The following is a 21,203-nucleotide window of genomic DNA, read 5'->3' on the forward strand; positions in this document are numbered from 1 at the left end:
GCTCTGCAACGAGGGAAAAGGAGTCCTGGACGCGGTCTTCACTGCTCTCTGCAGGCGTTTGCGGTCCATGGCGGTAGAGCTGCCGTACCACACTGTGATGCAGCTGGTCAGGATGGACTCAACCACGCAGCTGTCGAAGCTGCTGAGGATCTTTGGGGACATGCCGAACATCCTCAGCCTCCTCAGGAAGTACAGCCGCGGATGAGCTTTCTTCACCAGCTGTGAGGTGTTGAGTTTCCGGGTGAGGTCCACAGTCGTGGGTGAACAAGGTGTATAGGATGGGGCTGAGAACACAGCCCTGTGGTGTGCCGCTGTTAGAGATGATGCTGGCTGAAGTCCTGTTCCCTATTCTGACAGACTGAGGCCTGCCAGTCAAACAGTCCAGGAGCCAGTCACAGATGATGGGGTGTATTCCAAGGGAGGTTAGTGTCATATTGCATGTTTATTTATCGCGATATGGTTGTTCAGCAGTCACTGAAAGAACAGCTTTTTTTCTGTGCTGCTGTTAGCTCAACAAATCACCATTAAATACACAATTTCGCACAGCTAAAAGCAACGACATGCAATCCAGCTGCATCTACTCTGCAAACAGCAAAAGCTTTTGTGATGAAGGACACAAATATTCCTTCTTAGCCTGTTCCTCCATCCCGTCTACAGTCACAGGCGTCACACCCACACACAGACAGAGACGCCACAAAGGTGTTAATGTAGCAACGTGGTAGAGCTCTGAACAGGCGACCGTTACTGTCACTCATGAGGCGGCGGCGGTGGTTTTCTCTCTGTAAGTGGCCATCATCTTCTTGATCTCTGCGATGGCTTTTCCTGGGTTGAGACCCTGTAAGAAGAAAACAAGAGAAAACCCATCACACGATTGACTGAGGCAAAAATGTGGCTCACAGAGGACAGACTTTCACACCTTGGGGCAAGTCTTAGTGCAGTTCATGATTGTGTGGCAGCGGTAAAGGGAAAAGGGGTCCTGGAGCTTCGACAGCCGTTCCTCAGTGAACTCATCCCGGGAGTCAATCATCCACCGATACGCCTGCGGATGAAAGCAGGGAGTTTTGGTTTGCAGCCTGATGTATGCACATGTTCAATGTAGTGTTGATTATCCAAACTGTGGCTGCTAAACATATCCGTTGAGACGTGAAAGTTCGGATTTTATTGGTCCAATCTGAATTAAAGGATGAAGAACAGCTGCATTTTCACATACCTGCATGAGGACAGCAGGTCCCAGGTATTTGTCTCCGTTCCACCAGTAGCTGGGACAGCTGGTGCTGCAGCAGGCGCAGAGGATGCACTCATACAGGCCGTCCTGCAGAGGTCCACAGAGTTAGACATGAATGCACAGCGCCATCTCCCAACTCCAGAACATGTATCTGATACTGAATGTAGCAGCCAGAATGTAGTTTTCTTTGCACATTTCGTTGTTTACTTTGTAGTTTTGCATATTTCCTGTTTAAATGTGTTAATTAGGGACACTTGGGTGAAAGCAATGAGTTCTATCACGTGGTTCCTCATGGGAGGAGAGCACCGCCATCTTGGTGAGGTCAAGTCTCTGCTGCAGTGCATGCAAACACATTTTTTGTAAAATGCCAGTTCATTATGCAGGTTTCAACTGCCAAAATCAGAGAAATGAGTCCATAGAAGGAGGAAGGCATAACGTTTGACAGATAAGGACTATAATTTTATTCTTTTAAAGCTGAAGGAGCTTCATTAATAGAACACATGTTGACATGCATGATGCTGCAGGGCTGTTATCAACATGCTGCATGATGTACGGATAATTTGCTGTCGACATAAATGTAAACTTTGTGTCAAACCTATAAACATATACACACATATATACATATATATACACACATATATATATATACATATATACATACATATATATATATACATACACACATATATATTCATACACACATATATATACATATATATATATATATACACACACACACACACACACACACATATATATGTATGAATAAATATACATTATATAAAAGCTACTTAGATGCCACCAAAGGCTATAGAAAGCATTGTCATGTGGGCGCCGACGACCTCACCAAGATGGCATCGCGCTCCGCCACCGTTGGCCAGGCTTCCCAAGCGGGCGTGTCTCCTCTAGCGATAGAACTCATTGGGTAAAAGCTTTACTAAACGGCGGCTATACGCTCAGGATTGAGGAGGAGAGCCTACTGTTGTTGACCTCTTCTTTGTCACTGCCGTTTCCTTTGCAGTCACTTTTTCCGTCCTTCGTTATTCGAGTTCATTAGATCATAGTCTACAAAGCACACTTACCATTTTCTACCGCCGTTTTTGTGAAAAGTACGGCGCCCTCCGGGCACTTAGTAATAATCATCATAATAATAAAAGCCTGTTAGAAGATCATCTCGCTTTATGTCGGAGCTTTGTTTACAATGGGAGTCCGAACACCACCTGCAACTAATGATGACATCACACTATTTGATTGGCTGTACGTTGGTCTGATGACGTGTAAGATAGTGAGTGGTCTGGATAAATTACGGTACGACCGTAGAAGAAGAAATTGGAGTCCTGCGGTAGGCAAAATAATCTGTGCGCACGATTTATCAGATTTCTTTTTTTAGCCACTGGCACCTGGAGGGCTCCGTAGCAAAGAAGTTAACACGCAGAACTACAGAAAAGACGGAGTCTTGTTTATACGACACAAGTGCGTCAGAAACAAACAAAGCCGTCAGCTCCTTCCACAGGAAGGTCGTCTCTACACTGGTCATGTCCATTTCATCAGTCGCATCAAAGGAAACCGGTTTGGCCTTGACCGATCAGCTGTAAACCGCTGGTTTCAGAAAGAATGCTGAGGATGTGAGCGAGGTCAGAGCATCTCACCAGTTTCTGTCTGTCCTCCACGGACTGAAAATACTGCGTCTTCCCCTCCTGACTACCATCCTTCTTCTTCAGGTACGGCTCTATCGATTTGTACTGTGCATAGAAGTTGCTCATGTCCTGAAGGGAATAACGGTACATCAGGATTCAGCATCATCTCACTAAGTTCACGCTCACAAACTTTCCATCAGCTCCTTCCTGCTGCACTCACCGGCACCAGATCTTTGACGACGTACATGTGTGGCAGCGGGTAGATTTTTGTGGCTTTGCTGCTGTTCGCGTTGATCCTGTTCAGACAGGCCAGAGTGTTTTCTCCGTTGATGTTCATCGCACACGAACCACAAATACCTGCAGAAATGAGCAGACGTTTGCGTCACATAGGGTTGCACTGTTTTCAATGCTGCTTGCATCAGGATGCGTGAGCGGAACCCGAGTTTTTCTCTTCTCACCTTCACGACAAGAACGCCTGAATGTGAGCGTGGGGTCCATTTCATTTTTGATCTTTATAAGTGCGTCCAGGACCATGGGGCCACAACTGTGCAAACAGGAAGGGTCAGCCTTTCATTCGTTAAGATGTTTTACTGCAGTGTCATCGATCTCATCCCGACTGCTTACGTGTTGAGGTCAACCTCATACGTCTGCATTCGCGGTTTGTCGCCGGGCCTGTCCGGGTCCCAGCGGTACACCTGGAACGCCTTCATCCTGGGCTCTGGAGCTGCAGCGGCGACGGTCTGAGTGGACCGCACCATCTGAGAACGATTGAGTCAGCAGGTATCGATCTACGCTATAACACTGTTTCAGGTGTGTGAACAACAGTGACAGACTCAGGTGAACACGGTGATACTGACAGAATTCCTGTTTCTTCTAGAAAAGTTTTTTCTTCCCTTTAAGCATCTTTACTAAAATTAAAAATAGAACCGGAAAAGATTTTTGTTTTATTTATTTTATTGACAAAATTCAGAATTACAGAGCATTTTTTCCATTTGGAACATTAAAATCAGAAAATATAAGGCAGTGTAGGATTTTAGAAATAGAAAACTAGAACAAAGTCTAAGCAGCAGATGAAAACCATGTAAAAAATGTCATCAAATAGAATAATAAGTAATAAGAATAAATAAAACATAGACATACAAAACCAAACTAAAAGAAGCAACAAACAAAAATTATTAAAATAAAATAAAAAGAAACAAATTAATCCAGATAAACCGATACACAGTTCAAGAGTTTCATTGTTTTCTTATGTATTTTTTTTTAGGGATTTATAAGAAAAACAGGAGATCGTTTTTTGAACTACAAATAATTAAGCTTCTCTTTCATGAAACGACATTTATGAATAAAAAGTGTACCTAAAATAACAATATATTTAAAAACAGCATGAATTATCTTGTATATTAAAACTAATCTAGTGTGAGAATTGTCTATTTTGAACACATTTGTGACAGAATTTTCCTTCTAACAGGAAGGGGAAATAATTTAGCTGTCAAGGAGACTCTTAAAACTTTGTTATTGCATTTTTATCTTTAAAACATACATTATCAATTATCATATCACAGTTTTGGAAGATTTTTAAAGTTGAGGTCAAATCGATGATTTTTGTACACGTACTCTGATTAAATGGGTTTGTAGAAATTGCTTTAATAACTCTTGAATATTCTATGAATGTGCAATCCAAATTGCACTTTGTTGTGTATTCAATTGCTCCACCACAACACTAGAGGGCGCGTTGTATGACGGACTGAGTTCTTATGTTACGTGTGAAGAGGAAGCATTAAAAAAGAGGATTCAGCGGGAAAAGCATTCTGAGTCATGTCCTGATTTCTGTGCAAAATCTGAGGATTACTTCTACAAGAATACAACAAATTGGCGACGAGGATGGCGAATCTTGTCCCCTGCCCTGCGTTGTTTCTACAGTCCGCCGGACAACCTGCGATTCCATTCGAGATGTGGATGAAAATGTTTTCCAACTACCTGCTTGCTATCGGCGCAGAGGGGGATGAGTGGCCCGACAAGCGTAAACGTGCGCTGCTTCTACATTGCCTGGGCACGGAAGGACAACGCATATTCTACACGCTAAAGGACGGAGGTGCAAGTTTTGACTCAGCCGTAGCTGCATTGAAAAAACACTTCACACCAGCAATCAACGTGGTGGTGGAGCGACACAAGTTCAGACAGCGGCTGCAGAGACCGCATGAGACTGTTGCTGAATATGTGGGCGCACTGCGTGAGCTGGCGACTACATGTGAGTTTGCTGAAAATACGGACGAGATGATACGGGACCAGCTCATCGAGCATGCTAATTGTCCGAGAATACGGGAGAAATTGTTGGTGCAAACGGAGGCAACGCTTACACTGGACATGGCAGTAAAGATGGCGTCTCAAGTGGAGTCGGCAATAGGACACGCACAGACTCTCACATCACCGCCGGAGGCTCCGGTGCACGTCATGACTGCAAAGCCAAAACACCCACCCAGAGTAAGGAGCAATAAACCACCCGAGCCCGGAGCAGCATCTAAACGGGACCGGTGTTGTTTTAGATGTGGCTCTTCAGCTCATCTTGCCAACGCTCCAGACTGCCCTGCACGCAAAGTGACCTGCCGAAACTGCTGCAAAACTGGACATTTTGCCCGTGTGTGTAAGTCCAAAGCTACAGCTAAGGTGGGAGAAGTGGTTGTTCTTGAAATGAATACAGTACTGATGTTACAAGATGAGCTAATCGACCAAAAGATTACCTGTACAGTGACCATAACTACACAGTCAGCTTCATGCTCTGCTGCATTAGTGGTGGACACAGGTTCTGCAGTATCTATTATCCCTGAGCATCTCTACAGAGAGCACTTCAGTGATGTGTCACTTTCTGAGCCAGCCTCCAGGCTAGTGACATACACTAAGTCCAAAGTCCCTGTGCTGGGCTGTTTCTCAGCTACAGTGAAGCATGCTAATGCTAAAGTACCAGCTACACTGTATGTGGTGAAAACAGGCACAGCTTTGCTAGGATTGGACTTGTTTAGAGCGCTGAGGCTCATCATTGACAACAATGCAGTACTTCCTGAAGCAGCTTCTTCACCGACGGTGACTTCATCAACAGCTCCAGTAGACGAGATTAAAACGGGAGCAGCAGCTGAAAAGCTGGGTCTTGCAAAAGGGTTTATTCATAAAGTGAAGATCAGAGAGGATGTTCAACCTGTCCAACAAAAGCTCAGAAGGCTTCCAGTCTCAGTCAGACAAGCTGTCTCTTGTGAAATTGAGAGGCTGTTGGAGATGGAAGTCATAGAGAGGATTGATGCCTCTCCCTGGGTATCTCCCATTGTAGTGACACTAAGGAAAAATGGGAAAGTGAGAATGTGTGTGGATTATCGTGAGCCAAATAAGGCAATAGTGATGGACAGTCATCCTCTTCCACATATGGATGACATTTTTTCAAACATGTATGGAGCTACAGTTTTCTCCACTATTGACTTGGCAAATGCTTATCATCAGGTGTTGCTGGCAGAAGAGAGCCGTGACATAACTGCGTTCATAACACATGAAGGACTGTTCAGGTTTCGTCGAGTCCCTTATGGGCTGTGTTCAGCCCCAAGTGCATTCTCCAAGCTCATGTCCCTGGTGCTGAAAGGCTTAAAAGGAGTCCAGAACTACCTGGATGACGTGATTGTTTATGGCAGGGACCAGCAAGAACATGATCGCAACCTCCAAGCAGTTCTAGCCGCACTTAATGAAGCTGGTCTCCAGCTTAATATGGAGAAATGCCATTTTAACCAGAAGAGCTTGCAGTTCCTTGGGCATGTCATTTCAGCCAAAGGTTTGCTGCCTAATGAGGATCACCTGAAGGCTATTGCAGAAGCTCCAGCACCGGGCGACGCCACTACTCTGCGCTCATTCCTGGGACTTACTGCATGGTATGCAAAATTTGTGAAAAATTATGCATCCTTGGTGGAGCCTATGAGAGCATGCCTGCACACTGACACATTCAAGTGGACTTCAGAGGCACAGGCTAGTTTTGATGCAGTGAAGACTCGCATCATCAACAGTCCTGCATTAGCCGTTTTTGAGCCCAGCCTCCCAACTATTGTGGCTACAGATGCTTCAGATTATGGATTGGGAGCTATTCTAACACAGCTTCATCCTGACAAAACAGAGCGAACGGTTGCTTTTGCATCACGCTCCCTCACTCCCGCAGAAAGGAAATACTCCATTGTGGAGAAAGAGGCCTTGGCCTGTGTTTGGGCCGTTGAAAAGTGGAGAACTTTTCTTTGGGGGACTAGATTCACTTTGCGCACAGATCACCAAGCCCTGACCACTCTCCTAGCTACAAAAGGACTGGGACGGGCAGGGATGCGCATTGCACGATGGTCAGCTAGACTCTTGTGTTTCACGTATGATGTAGAATATCGAGCTGGTGCACAAAATTATGCTGCTGACTGTCTCTCCAGATTGCCTCTTCCTTCAGTCGAGAATGCAGAACCAGTGGTGGAGCCTGAGCTGGTGGCTCTCCTGGATACAGAACTGAAAGCCCTCACAGTGAAAGACTTTACTGCAGCGTGTCAGGTATGTCCAGAACTGACCGCCCTAAGAGAGCAGATGAAGCAAGGATGGCCTAAAACTGCACAATCGTTACCTGCCATGCTCCAACCTTACTTTGCTGTTCGAGATGAACTGTCCGTGGAAGAGGTAATAGTTTACAGAGGCCCTTACCGCAGGTTAGTTCCTGTAGCAGTGAGAAAGCAGATTATTAATCTGGCACATGAAACCCACCAGGGCGTCGTCCGCACCAAGCAGAGGCTGCGAGACCTGTACTGGTGGCCATATATGGACTTGTGTGTGGAGGAGACCATAAAAGCATGTGTGACATGCCAGCTGAATGATAAAAGTGCCAAAATACATCCTGCACCGCTTCACCCAATTCCATTTCCAGATGCTCCATGGCAGAAAGTGGGGATTGACATCGTTGGTCCATTTGACTCTGCAGCTGGGGACTGCCGCTATGCAATAACACTGATCGACCACTACACCAAATGGCCAGAGGTGGCGTTTACTCCTTCCATCACAACCAGTGCAATCACCACATTCCTGTCTACAATATTTTCCAGGTTTGGCAATCCTACAGAACTGATTAGTGACAATGGGACACAATTTACCTCCACCGAGTTTGCAGACTATCTAGCAGTGAGAGACATCAAACACAGGAAGGTGTCTTTATATTACCCTCAAGCAAACGGAGCAATAGAGCGCTGGAACCGCGTTCTAAAAGAAACACTCCTTACAGCAGAGCAGGAGAGGAAGCAGTGGAAGCCCTTCATACAGAACTTCCTGCTCACTTACCGTGCTACTCCACACAGCACCACCGGAGTGTCACCGTATGAACTCATGTTCAACAGGAAGATGCGCACAAAAATGGACATAGGACCGGCAAGTACTTCTCCTTTTCCATCAGAGAAACAACTACGTACCCGTGTTACCTCAAAACAGAAAGCATCAAAAGCCTATACAGATGTTAAGAGAGGAGCGCGGGTGCCACAAATCAGAGAAGGAAGCATGGTAAGAGTGAGAAAGCCCTTTCATGTAAAGAAAGGACTGTCAAAGTTTCACGCCCCAGCCAGAGTGATGAAGAAAGCAGGTGAAAGTTCGTACGTGCTGGAGGATGGGCGCACGTGGAATGCGTCTCACCTGTCGCTGGTTCCAGAAAGTGCACAAGACACAGGCACTGGCGCTACGGATGTAATGCCTGAGCCGGAGGTCACACCACCGCGGGATGATAGGATGCCCAGACCCGCAAGGGTTAGAAAGAAGCCTGCATGGCTTAATGATTATGAACATTAGTCATGTCGTATGATTAGGGAAGAAGAAAAAAAGTGTTACTTGATGCAGATTTCTTGAGTTATGGTTATTTAAAGGTTGTTAGAGAATATCTGAGTTAGAGGTAATGTGGAGACAAACACACAAAAGAAATTCTTATTCTGTTTGAAAGTTTCAATTTTCCATTACAGGTCTGTTAAGCTCTTAAACAAGGGGGAAAATATGTTGTGTATTCAATTGCTCCACCACAACACTAGAGGGCGCGTTGTATGACGGACTGAGTTCTTATGTTACGTGTGAAGAGGAAGCATTAAAAAAGAGGATTCAGCGGGAAAAGCATTCTGAGTCATGTCCTGATTTCTGTGCAAAATCTGAGGATTACTTCTACAAGAATACAACACACTTGTTCTTTAAATCGGTAAAATTGAGAAAAGTTCATCTCATCAGGTGACTTCACCTTTTTCTAAACACATGAATGAAAAGGTGTGTCGCCCCCCTGTGGTGCTGGCAGAGAACTGACAGGATGGTGTTACATCACGGCGTTTCTCTGATTACTTAACCCTTGTGCTATCTTAGATGACCCCACCCTTACAGTGACGTGTTCTCTCTACCATGACAAAGGTGGATAAAGGTGGAAAGATTTCATGTAATCCATGGACACCAGTGAAGATCACAAATCATTGAAGAAAAAAGGTTCAGAGCACTGTCTAGTGGGTCTAGATGACCCAACTCCCAATGGTAAAGTGCCTAGGATAGCACAAGGGTTAACAGACTCTTAGAGGACAATAAAAGATGATAATATGAAAAATATATTTTTGGTTTTGATTGTCGGTAAAACGTCCTACTTTAAACCTCCTTGGATCTCTGCAGGTTAAACCTGAAGGTGCAGAGGGAACCCTCTCAGCAGATTTATCCTTTTGCCTTTAAAACAAACCTGTTTTCACTCCGGCTTTCTGGGAAGATGCTGCTTTTTCTTTATTTTTTATACGACTATAACGCTTCTAAAAACTCACATCCAGCAGAAGAAAGTTCACCAAAACAGCAGAACCTCAAAGAGCTGGATGTGGAGATGTTTGAGGAGGAACTGGGAACTCACCACCATCGTCCCGCCATTTGTAAAAGCCAGAAGGTTTCGGCTCAGAAGAACCAGCGACATCTTCTAACAGAGCAGGAGGACCGCAGGCAGAGAGCTCGTGAGCAAGGCAGACCGACTCCGATGATTCTGACCCGTGAACGCCTCACCGCTAGGATGCGTCGACGCTGCTGCGTTCACGTACAGCCTCAGAGCTCGGCCAAACGAGAGCCAAATGAGAACAGCCTTTTTTTTTTTTTGCTACAGAGACACAAAGTTAAACGACACGAGGGTTTTTTCCCCACTCAGATCTTATTTTTAAGGAAAAATACGTGACCATTAAATACTTATTCTTGTTTATAATTTATCTTTGTAACACTGGTATTCCCAAAGGCAAGTGAAGGCAACATATTTATGATACTTTCATAACCCTCATTGCCTCTTTTTTAAAAACTTTATTAACAAATATTGCACATACAAAATACCAAACATTGACACTTCTCACTATGTAACACAAATTTTCTCATCAGGAAAATGAAAAGAAAAAAGGCATAGTAATAGCAATATAAAAACAAGTTTAAAAATAATAATAGAACAAAAATAATAAAGGTAAAGGAAAATGTTAACGTTTCAAAAGTGACCATGCTTCAACTGTTCTAACAGCTTTTTTTAATAAGTGCATTTAATGCTGTTTACATACAGAAACATTTCTCTCTGAAAAACATAAAATACTGTTTTTTGTTAGCATGTTTACACTTGTAAATGAAATACTTTGCCATAATTATAAGTAAATTAGCTAAATAACGTTTCTCTGCATTAAATCTACCGTGTGTAAAATATCCAAAAATAATACGCCTGTAAAATAATTGATAGTCTTCACCCTCACTGCCTCAAGGAGAGTCGGTATGTTCCTGGTCATCATGTGACACGTGATCCTAAATGGTAAAGCGTTCAGTTATGTAGTTTCTGTAGGAACCGCATCACATCTACAGTCATGAGCTGCAGGAGTCCCACCTGTCTGTCACACCTGTTAGTTCAAAATAAGAGCAAAAATGCTCTTATTTTGAAATCACTCTGCTTGTTTTCTGTCCTTGCAGCTCGGTGGTTTTACTCACGTGATTTTACACGTTTCTTTCTCCACAGCTGACACTGTAATAAACCATTTTAGAGACCAACCTGTTTGCTGCCGTCAAACAAGCGACGATCCTCCGCGTTCTAAGTCAGAACCGAGCCGGTTTCAGTTTCATGCAGGTTCCTCAAAAACCCACGAAGATCTTTCATTTCTCTAAGGTCTAAACGTTCTCCTGTTTTAAAACATGAAGTGGAACTGAGCTGATGGTTGTGTCTGTCTGAACGACTGTAAGGATTCAGTGGTTTGGTTTTCTTTGTCATGTTTTTGGTTTTCTTTTTGTTAAGTCACTCCAGTTTCTGGTTCATGATCCACAGCTGTCTTCAGTTCAGTTAATTGCCCTCAGCCTATTTAAGGGTCTTGTTTTCTGTTCATCCTTGTCAGGTCATCTGCTCTGTTGTGTCACAGTTTTGTTTCTCCTCATATTTTTGTCATGTTTCAGTTTGTTAATTAAATGTTTTATTTCCTGTCATCAATCCTGGTCTCCTGCATTTTGGGTCCTCCACCACCAGTTCCTGAATACGACTGAACTAATGCAGCTAATGAACAACTGATGTTACATCTGCAAAATCTTCATGTCAGAGTTACTGTGATATGAACAAAAACACCTGAAACTTCCTGTTTTTTACTCTTAGATCAAAGCAAATAAATGCAAAATAAATGTAAAGTTAAGTGGAGTTTGTGTGTCTACATCTGAACTTTAAGAAGATGGTACCACAGATTTCTCCACAGCGAAGCAAACATCTTCTGAACTAAAACAGCAGCTAAACTCCTGCAGAACCACAAAGACAGAACCAGTGATGGAGCCAGAACCTCCTCCTTCAGAACCCTGAAACTCTCCTCATTCTGCATCATCCTCTGAACAGGAAGCTCCCCTCAGCATCACTCAACCCTTTACCTGCTGTGTGGAGCACATTTTGGTGACAGGTTTTTAAAACACTGATTATTTCTTATGAGAATATTATTTCGTATTTCTTACTGCAATGAGAAAAAAACCTATATTCTTATTTTTGGGGGTTGTTAAACGGTGGAGGTGGATCTTTGGAGAAGATGTGTCCAAACGTGTTTGGCTTCTGCGTTTTGATGTTTGTCATAAAGCGTTAAAAGTCGACAGCTGAAGTCTTTCAGTTTGTTACATTTCAGATGCTTCTTCTTTCATCCCTCTTGGGTCCAAACTTCAGCCCGCTGAGCTTCAGAGGAACAAAAAACCATCATCATCTTCAGGAAGTCCGAGCATCTCCTCTGCTCGCTGGGATGTTTGCATCAGGGACTGAAGTGACGCTCACGCCACCGGCTGACGGCCACACCCAGGCAGAGGAGTCTGCAGGAACCAATGGATGGCTCCCGGTCCTGCAGGATCCAATGGATGGCTCCCGGTCCTGCAGGATCCAATGGATGGCTCCCGGTCCTGCAGGATCCAATGGGTGGCTCCTGGTCCTGCAGGATCCAATGGGTGGCTCCTGGTCCTGCAGGAGGAGCAGAAACTTCTCCTCCTGTTTCTCCTCTTGTAAAAACCAGAGGAACCACATTTTACAAACGGACCAAAGTCAGAGGAAAGCGGAAGGCTGTGATGTGCAGCAACCCCCCCCCCCCCCCCCCCCGATGACGTCATGGAGACAGGGATGAAGGGCGTCTCCATCTCTGTCAGGGTGGAGCTCAGATGGGACCCCTCCCACCCCTCCACCCCCAGACCAACCACACGTCAGAGATCACATTTGTGCTTCATCAGCACTTTTAATAAAACAGACATCTTATCCTCACAACAGCAATGTCTGGACAAAGGGGGGCGGGGGTGGGGGGAGGGCTGGGTGAGGGTTCCCCCCACTGGTAGATAGGCTGGTTGCTCCTGGGGGGTGAAGGGGAACTGGGCAAAGAAACTGTTGAGTGCAGAGTGAGGGGGGGCATCAATGGGTGTGGGCTGACTGGCTCATCATGGCTGGCATTTACCCCCCCCATGTTAACGAAACAATAGTAAGTTAGCAAAGAGAACCCAGACAGCGCCTCCTCCCCGGCCCCCCACATATTTACAGGAACAAAATATTACATTCAGTTAATCACTAAGTAACAAAGCTAATGGATCCGTGTCGATCAGAACTCACAGGGGTTTGTTCAGCGTTCGATTCCTCCTCAGCAGAGCGTCCCACACCAAGACTATTTACAGGAGCAGCCGTCTGACTGTCACAACCCCCCCCCCCCCCCCCCCACCGACACTCGCATGCGCCCCACCCCAACAGTGTCCTCCAACCCACCCAGCAGGGAGAGAAAAAGGAAAAGACCCCCCCCCCCGTCTTACCCTGTTCTAGAAGAGCATGCCGAGTTTAACAATGAACACAGAAAATGTCTTTTTACAGAAAAACTCCCCTAAAAATGCTCTTCTCCGTCTTCCTTCCACGTTGCTGGATTGAAATCAGTCGAGTTAAAGCCCTCTGTGGGACGTTTAGCATCCTGTCAGAGGATGGGGGCATGTCGGGGAGGTGGGAGGGCAGTTTTCCAGGGCTTCCGAGGCAACGTTTGGAAGGAAGGGGCTGTTGGTGGGAGAAGAGATGGAAGGTAAGCCTGGTGGCTCTGGGCTGCGTCTCAGTCAGAGGTGCCGAGGGCTGGGGTGGCCGTTGTGGTACAGCTTCTGCTTGATGTGGACCATGTTTCCACTGGACTCCTCCAGCTGCCTGAGCTGGGCTCGGCGCCGGAGGTCTCGAAGGTTGCAGAACTGTGGCAGCCACGACCAGGACGGAGTATCTGCGGGAATTGAACACAGCACCTAATGAAGCAGACGTCAAACCCTACACCCCAAAAGTAAGCTTCAGACTCTGGACTTTCTCTTCACAATAAAGGTCTCCCCCGCTGGAGCTGGTTTTTATATTCCAGTGCCTTTATTTTGAAATTTGTGAAGGTTTTCAGCAAGCCTTCAAAAAACGCACTGTGGAACAGCGGTCGAGCCCTGAGTGGAAGTTTGACGGTTCTGTTCCTGCGATACCTGCTCATGTGCTGAAGTGCCCTTGGTTAAGACACTGAACCCCACATTGCACCTGGTGGTTATGGGATGGTGCCGGCATCAGTGTGAGAATGTGCTTGTGGGTGAATGTGACCGTAAAGCACTGTGATCAGATTTGGTCTTTTTCACACACAACCAAACGGCGGTCAAACCTTTAGCCATTTAAAAATCAGGAGAAACTGGAAAACAGAGGCAGGTTTTTGCATCGATCTTCTGTTTTTACTTTTCTAATACGGGTGTAGGAAAAAATTGATTCTGCGATATATTGCGATAGTTCATTTGGTGATACTTATATGAATTCAAAATGCTGTCAGGATGATATTTCATTATTTCTGAGCGTCCTTCAGCGTCTGACTCTTGTTTTCCACTTCAACCTCCGACCACTAGTAGGCAACAGAGAACATGGAGCCTCTTTGAACAGCTTTACACCACAAAACAACAAGATTTCAGTGAAGCAGCTTGTTCTGTTGTTATGTATCGTGGGACCCGTATCGGGATACCCGTCGTATCGTGGGACGCGTATCGGGATACGTGTCGTATCGTAGGACGCGTATCGGGATACCCGTCGTATCGTAGGACCCGTGTGGGGATACCCGTCGTATCGTGGGACGCGTATCGGCATACGTGTCGTATCGTGGGACGCGTATCGGGATACATGTCGTATCGCCAGACTTGCTGAGACACGCCCCTTGTTTCCAGTTTTTCAGCTGCATGAGGCTCCTCCCCTTAAAAAAACGAACCTGCAGCCACTTTGTAATAAAACCCTGTAGTTGTTTTGTCTTGAAGTAATTGATCAGTAAAATCTCCCTCGGTTTTTTTATTTGTTTATTTCTCTGAGATTCTGAAATTTTGTAATTAATAAAAGAACAAAAAGTTCCTGTTTTTAAGGATTATTTTCTCTGTTCTGAGTTTTAGTAATAAGAGCTTGAATAAGAGTCTCTATGTCAACATTTGATGTGAGGTTCTCAATAGATAGGTGGGGGGTGTCCTGGTGGCTCCAGGGCGGGAATGCCCCCCGTCAGATACTGGTTCGACTGGCTCCGCCTCCCTGAGGCATGAAGGTGATGGGGAGTGTGTGTGTGTTGGCGGCTGGGAGCCTGGGGGGCGCGGCATTCTGCTCCGACGCTAAAAATAGCAGCAGAGCAGCTGGAATGGCTGCAGCTCTGAAATGCACAGTGATGCTCTGTCTGAGGCTCCGCCCCCGCCCGACTGCATCCACGTCCGTCCTGCTTCCTCCTCCTCACTGGTGGGAGGAGATCACAGAGACAGCAGGAGAAACTCGGGCTCCTCCGTGACTGTGGCTGCAGGTTCCCTCTGTTCGGGTCATCATGGGTTCTGTTGGATCTGTGAGGGACCCCCCCCCCTTCCCCAACCCCCCCATGAGGACAGCAGAGCCATTTACAGATATAAATAACTCACTCTTTCTTCTGTCTCACCCCAGCATCTCACCCCCACTCCTCCCAGCTCCACCAGCACCTCCACCCCTCCCTCCCCGCCTGCTCATCCTTTGGCACGGCCATTTGGTTCTGAGCCACCCCCCCCAAAACCCCTTAGATTCTGTTCTGTAGTATCCGACTATAACCTGCCAAATCTGGACCCCCCCCGTTCCAAATGACCCCACACACACACACACTGATGTATTTCCACAGAATAGTGGTGACAATCAGCCCAAGACCGAAAAGAACGTTTAACTCCATAAATGGAGAGCTGGGATGGAACCAGACTGGACCAGCTGGTGCTGCCGCATAACCGCGAGTGCAGAAACCAAAGTCCACACGGGCGCCACCCCTCTGTCTTCTTAGAAGAACACACAACAGGTGTGTTACACTAAAAGTCCCAGTGCAAGGTTGAACAGAAACCGTTGCTCCGTTCAGTGAAACCGGGTCTAAAACTGGCTGAAGAACTTCAGGATCCGGGTCACGTACAGCCGCCTCAGTGTGAAACTGAAGATCTAGGGCATCTCCCGCTCACAGACATGCTCCGATAACGAAGCGGGAACACCCGCCACGGCTGCGTTTGCATTTTCTCCTGTCAGGGAAGATTTGGAGGCTTTTTCTGAAAAGTTTGGTCCAGAAACATCAAAGCTAAACAGACGGAAAAGCAAGCTGCAGCTCAGACCCTACAGGCCTCAGCCTGCATGTTCAAGTTTTTATGAATTATGGTAAATTGTTGTAAAATTATGCATTTTATTCTTTTGATCTCAGACTTTTATTGATTAAAAAAGAAGTTAAGAAAAAGCGGATTAAATGATCTGGATTGAATTTCATTTATATGATGCAAAAAGAGATTTTTCTTTTTGAGGAATTTTCTCATTATAAAACAAACAGCTTTTCTCTTAGTTTTTGATTAAAAAGTCAAAATGTCTTCAAAAGAAAGGTTCTCAGTTGGTGTCAGAAGTCAGAGCTGTGTCTCTCCCTCTGGTCACCGGCGGGAATTGTCTCCTGGGTTTTTACTACACTACATCTCCCAGCAACCTTAGTGCCCACTTCCTGGATGCCGCACACCTGACTCTCATTCATTTAGCTCTGCACTGAGCTTCACTCAGTGTGAAGTCATGTTTGTGCCTCTCTGGCTTCCTTACTGAGCGTTATATCTGGACCTGATCTTCTGTTCCTGACTCTGTTTGCCTGCCCCGACCCTTGCCTAGATCCTGACCATCCCGTCTCTCCTCTGATGATCCTGCGCCTGTTATCAACTCCTGCCTGCCTGACTCTGATTTAGCTGAGCTAATAAACGTGCTGCATTTGGATCCAGCCGTCTGTCTGTTCTTCAGAGTTCAGAACTCTTGGCTTCCAAAGTTAATTTGACTTTTTGTTTTCATTTTAAGTAGCAACATTTAACAGCAGCCAATGAATAACGTTTACTAACGTTTACTTACGTTTAACTTTCCTGCATATAGAGGTGAGATAAGAATAATTCCAGTTTCAGGTGTCTTAAGGTGAAGGTCTGGTGGAACAGCATTGCTGCTGCCTGAACTTCTGTCTGACCCAAAACCTTCAGAACCATCACATGTTGAAGTCTGTCTGTGGTTCAGGCTCACTGAATCAAGACAGCTCTCCGGTTTCTGCGTGATGTTGTGGTATAAAAATGTGAAATGTGGAAATGGGATCTGTCAAACAGAGCTAAACTCTAAATGTGGAATAAATGTTTGTTTTACAAGCAGAAACTCAATAATCATCCAGAGGGAGGAAACTGACCTGTGAATCCTTCATTCATGAAACTTCCAGTTCTACTAAACTGGAAATATGAAACACGCATTCATTAAAACGCCCCCACTTCACAGAGGCAGAGCAGTGGCCGCTTATAGGTTTGTAACCCCCCCCCCTGCCTGTTTTGTCTCTGTGATTGTCATCGTGGATCTTCTGCCAGGTGAGCCCCAGCCTGCTGCAGGTCCACTATTTTCAGCACACATCTTTAATTCCCACTCCTATGCATAAAAGTTACAAAAGTTAAGATGAAAGACGTAAAAGCAAAAGCGCTTTCATAAATCAAAAGATTTGAAATGTAGTGAAAAATGATCCAGTCGGCCGATTCCTTTAAAAAAACAATCACTTGTGCTGAATTTTCAATAATTTAGCTGCAGTTTGAAACATTTCTTTCACTGATGATCCAATAGGTATTTGAGCCTTGTAACCCCCCCCCCCACACACACACACAAACACACAAACAGACGGGAACAGACGGGGAGGTTTCTCTGATCCCATTTTTAATATCTTAAAATTTTAATTTCACATTATTTTGGCATAATGTTAAAGCTGGATGAGCTTCTATTTGGCCACAGCTGGAATCAAACCTGCAACCTGCTGGTTATGAACCCAAAGTGCTGTCTGCTGATCCACAGCAGCAGATTTAAACCTAACGTGGCGCCAAACTGACCTTCATCTGATCGGTTCTCACCAACAGACGGATTTGAGAATGTGCAGGAAGAGCTTTAAATGTGGGCGGGGTCAATTTCCTCACAGCTGTTTGATACTGTGACGATCATCACAAGAGCATTGACGTTCAGACGGCGTGATATGAGCGTGTAGAGTCCAGCTCACCGTAGTAGCGGCTCGCCCTCCAGGCCCGGACGGCGCAGTGCAGAACCCCGTCCAGCCACAGCAGCAGCCAGCTGATGCAGAAGCCCAACAGCAGCCCCAGCATCAAGTCCATCTCCTGCTTGGTCACGCTGTCACTCACAAAGTAGTTCTCCGAAGAGTCCACCAGGGAATGGTCCCCATCATATGGGATTACATAGTGGACATGATGCCTGGACACACAGAGGAAGAGGAGGGAGGTCTTCACTTTTCTTAAAGCCTTTTAACTTCAACGCCCGTCTGGAGGTTTTCATAAATCGGCACTAATCCTCCATTTGGAGGAAACCCCCAAAGCCCACTTCAGGGCCTTCCTGAGTTTCTGTGATGCACTTTCAGCAGCAAACTTCATGGCTGAGATATTTGAAGATCTGCTGAAGCTTCACTCATTAACTAAAGACACTCAGTTCTCCCGTCAGTTTGGATTTCTGATCTGAACAAAAACATAAAAAGCTGTTTCATTTTGAACACACATGGATTATAAATGTCAGTAAAAACCCAACATGGAAATATGGAACCAACAGCAGCTATAGGCTCCCAGATCCCCATGACTCTGAAAAGGCTTCAGCAGCTGCAGAAAATGGATGGATGGAAACACTCTAGTCAGATTTCATCCAGATGAAGCTGGTCTTGGTGGGATTGTCAGTCCTGTCTGCTCATCTAAATGCTGTTTGTTTGTTTGTCTGGCGGTGTCGTTCTGACCCGCTGTAAGCAGGAAACGGCGTTTAAAAGCTTTACTGATGGTACCGGCCCCTCCAGGGAGGGGATGGACGTCTCTCCTGACAAACAGGAAGGGTGTGTGGAGCACAGCGACTGTCAAGAGGGGGGTCAGTCTGGGACACGTCAAAGCTTTGGACTGACTGAGGCTTTTGGAGACTCTGGACAGCATGGGTAAACCTGCCAGTGTGGGACTGAAGACCGCGTGTTCCTGCAGCATGCATGAAGAGCTTAGGGCGATGGTGGGTGGGATACGGTGTGGACTGACTTTTTACCGAAACTTTGTGATCTGAGGCAATTGTTCTCTCAGCTCTGTTAACAGAGACATCCTGTGATTGACAAGCTGCTTTAAATGAGGGGAAGGGAAATTGGACTCACAGGGAACCTTCAGTTACTTTGTGGTGGTTGTGATATATCCTGTGGTCCTCTAACGTCTGCCCGATCCTGGAGTTACGCTCTGAATTGTTATGGGGGGTGATTTTTTTTTCTCCTTCTTACGGAGATCAATTTTAGGAAGGAATCTGGAGCAGAACAGCTTCAGTAATGACACATGCAATCCACTTAGAGACCCTTTCCTGGCGCAGAGGAGGCTGCTGTAGGTCAAGCTTCAGTCTGTTGGATCCACAGGCGTCACAGCAGGGCAGGGAACCTGCCAAATGCGATGACGCTGTCCTCCAGCCCGGTGAGGTGAGCGCAGTGGCCGTCCGGAAGGACAAGGAGCCAGAGCTGTTCTGCTATTCGTGCGAGAGAACGTGACTTTCATTCAGGTGTTTCCAGGTCAGTAAAGACACACGTGTGGTGACCTGAGTCTGGCAGGAGAAGCAGAGCTCCGGTGTGCGGCCTGCTCCAGATTCATCAGAACGTTTAGCTGTGATGATATCCTTTAAAGCCTGAAGATCTGCACTGATGACCAATCGGTGCATCATCGTCATGCACCATCCCACACTATCTGCTGCTGAGTATCTGCTGTGGTTCAGCGGGCTGCCTCGTGTTGAGTCAGACAAGTTTAAAATGACTGATGATGACCCATTTCTGGGTTTGTGGGCCAAAAAGAAAATTGAGCTGGCCTCTTAATGCAGCTGCTGAGCGCCCCCCCCCCCCCCCCCCCCCATCTCCATTAGGACCCTGGTTCAGTCCATCATCTAGACTGGAGCTGGTCTGAGTCAGGCGGGATCAAAGGTTACAGAAGAACGGGTTCAGAGTTTGATGAAAGGGAGATGCTAAACAATCCAAACGGACTAATCTACTGTCTTCAGCTGCATCTTCATCGTCTGCGCCCTGCAGCGGGTCTGTGAGGCTCAGACTGGACGGGCCTCCGCCGCCATACTTCATTACCTATTTATGACTCCTCCTCGCACACCTTGGTGTTTGCAGCAGAGGAGCGCGCGAGGCGGGAGCATCTGCTGGTGGAATCAGGAGAGGAGGCCCTGATCCATCAGAGCTGAGAAGGAGGAGAGCGTCCAGCCTACCTTCCACAGTTGCAGTGGCAGACGCGGTCCTCCCCCCGTAGGTGCGGTAGGATGTAGTTGTGGAAGCGGTCCAGCAGCGCGTTCATGTCCATCAAGCAGGCTATCGCCTGCAAAAGAACCGAACCGGTTAGCCGGGACACGTCAGGCTGGATCCACAGAAACATTTTCATTCCTGCTCGGGAGAGAAAGCACAAGGCCGGAAACACCGGGACAAGACAGGGGCAGAGGCGGGAAGGGAAGGGAGGGCTCCTGCCTGGAAATGGACTCTGATCATTTATTAATGACAGTCAGCAGGTGAGCTAAGCCACTTCCACATGCCCCTGACAGGCCTGTGGAGAAAACACATTCAGATCATACTGAGGCTGAAGGAGGGGGGATGTCTTACCATTACAACGGAGGCACCCAGAATCATAAAAATCATGGTGGTTGTGATCATATGCATCAAAACCTCCAGACTGACCGCCGTCCTGACGCCCGGCGGCGGAAGGGCTCCGGCTGGGCTGTGGGCGCTCTCTGCGGGCAGGGGCCGCTCATGGAGCCGCCCGGCCGCCTCTGGCTCCGCGCGCCGTCACTGCACCGCCCGGTCTCCCACCGTCTCCTCCTACACTCACGGCCGCCGCTCCGCTGTCAGCCTTCGCTGCGCCTTCTCCTTCCACCCCCGCCCCGGGTGGTGCTTCAGCCTCGAGCTTGATCCTAATTACAGATTCCGCTCTTTGCGCTGCGTTTCTCCCCCAGATTGTTGGAAAAGACCATTCCCCGCAGAAACCCGCCCGGAATTCTCCGAGGGCTGCTTCGGAATCCCCCGGTTCTTCTCCGATTCTTCGGTGCGTTTTCACAGATTCCCGCCTTCCGTCGCTAAAACCGTCGAAGAAAAAACTGCGTCTCGTTGTTCCGCGGCCATGGCGCTCGTCTCTATCAGAATGCTCGACAACATCGATATGAGGTCCAAACGGTTCCGGTCTGCAGCTAGACCCACCCTGCAATCCCGTTCCAAACCGAATCCACGAACGGCAGCATCTGCACCAACGCCCGAAGCGAGACGCGCATGATTATCCCATCCCGGCGTCCAGCAGCTACGGCAGCATCA

General features: G+C 46.7%; 3 protein-coding genes across 6 annotated transcripts; 1 reads left to right on the plus strand and 2 right to left on the minus strand.

The window, feature by feature from the left end:
• Positions 1–421: 421 nt before the first annotated feature.
• On the minus strand, positions 422–11,130 carry LOC101170091 (succinate dehydrogenase [ubiquinone] iron-sulfur subunit, mitochondrial). Of its 3 annotated transcripts, XM_020704387.2 has the most exons (10): positions 10,913–11,130; positions 9,761–9,997; positions 8,536–8,667; positions 3,487–3,620; positions 3,321–3,406; positions 3,083–3,219; positions 2,875–2,991; positions 1,211–1,312; positions 917–1,039; positions 422–835 (listed from the first exon to the last, which is right to left on the minus strand). In XM_020704387.2, exons 2-10 carry the CDS (start codon positions 9,818–9,820, stop codon positions 752–754), a joined length of 975 nt encoding a protein of 324 aa, XP_020560046.1. In that variant the 5' UTR covers positions 9,821–9,997; positions 10,913–11,130; the 3' UTR covers positions 422–751. The 3 variants fall into 3 exon arrangements, with proteins under 3 accessions (XP_020560046.1, XP_004070269.1, XP_020560047.1); XM_004070221.4 differs by lacking the exon at positions 8,536–8,667 and having other exon boundaries at positions 10,913–11,128; XM_020704388.2 differs by lacking the exons at positions 8,536–8,667; positions 9,761–9,997 and having other exon boundaries at positions 10,913–11,128.
• LOC111947635 (uncharacterized protein K02A2.6-like) lies at positions 3,832–7,413 on the plus strand. 2 transcript variants are annotated; one of them, XM_023956295.1, is made up of 2 exons: positions 3,832–6,767; positions 7,302–7,389. In XM_023956295.1, coding segments are annotated over exons 1-2 (2,025 nt in total). In that variant the 5' UTR covers positions 3,832–4,743; the 3' UTR covers positions 7,303–7,389. The 2 variants fall into 2 exon arrangements, with proteins under 2 accessions (XP_023812063.1, XP_023812064.1); XM_023956296.1 differs by having other exon boundaries at positions 3,833–5,526; positions 7,302–7,413.
• Positions 11,131–13,119: 1,989 nt separating the features above from the next.
• Positions 13,120–20,684, minus strand: tmem240 (transmembrane protein 240). Its single transcript, XM_023956298.1, has 4 exons — positions 20,502–20,684; positions 20,117–20,223; positions 17,898–18,106; positions 13,120–13,601 (listed from the first exon to the last, which is right to left on the minus strand). Exons 1-4 carry the CDS (start codon positions 20,556–20,558, stop codon positions 13,447–13,449), a joined length of 528 nt encoding a protein of 175 aa, XP_023812066.1. The 5' UTR covers positions 20,559–20,684; the 3' UTR covers positions 13,120–13,446.
• Between the last annotated feature and the right edge of the window lie 519 nt (positions 20,685–21,203).

This window comes from Oryzias latipes, chromosome 7 (assembly GCF_002234675.1).
Source record: "Oryzias latipes chromosome 7, ASM223467v1".
NCBI classification, from domain to species: domain Eukaryota; kingdom Metazoa; phylum Chordata; class Actinopteri; order Beloniformes; family Adrianichthyidae; genus Oryzias; species Oryzias latipes.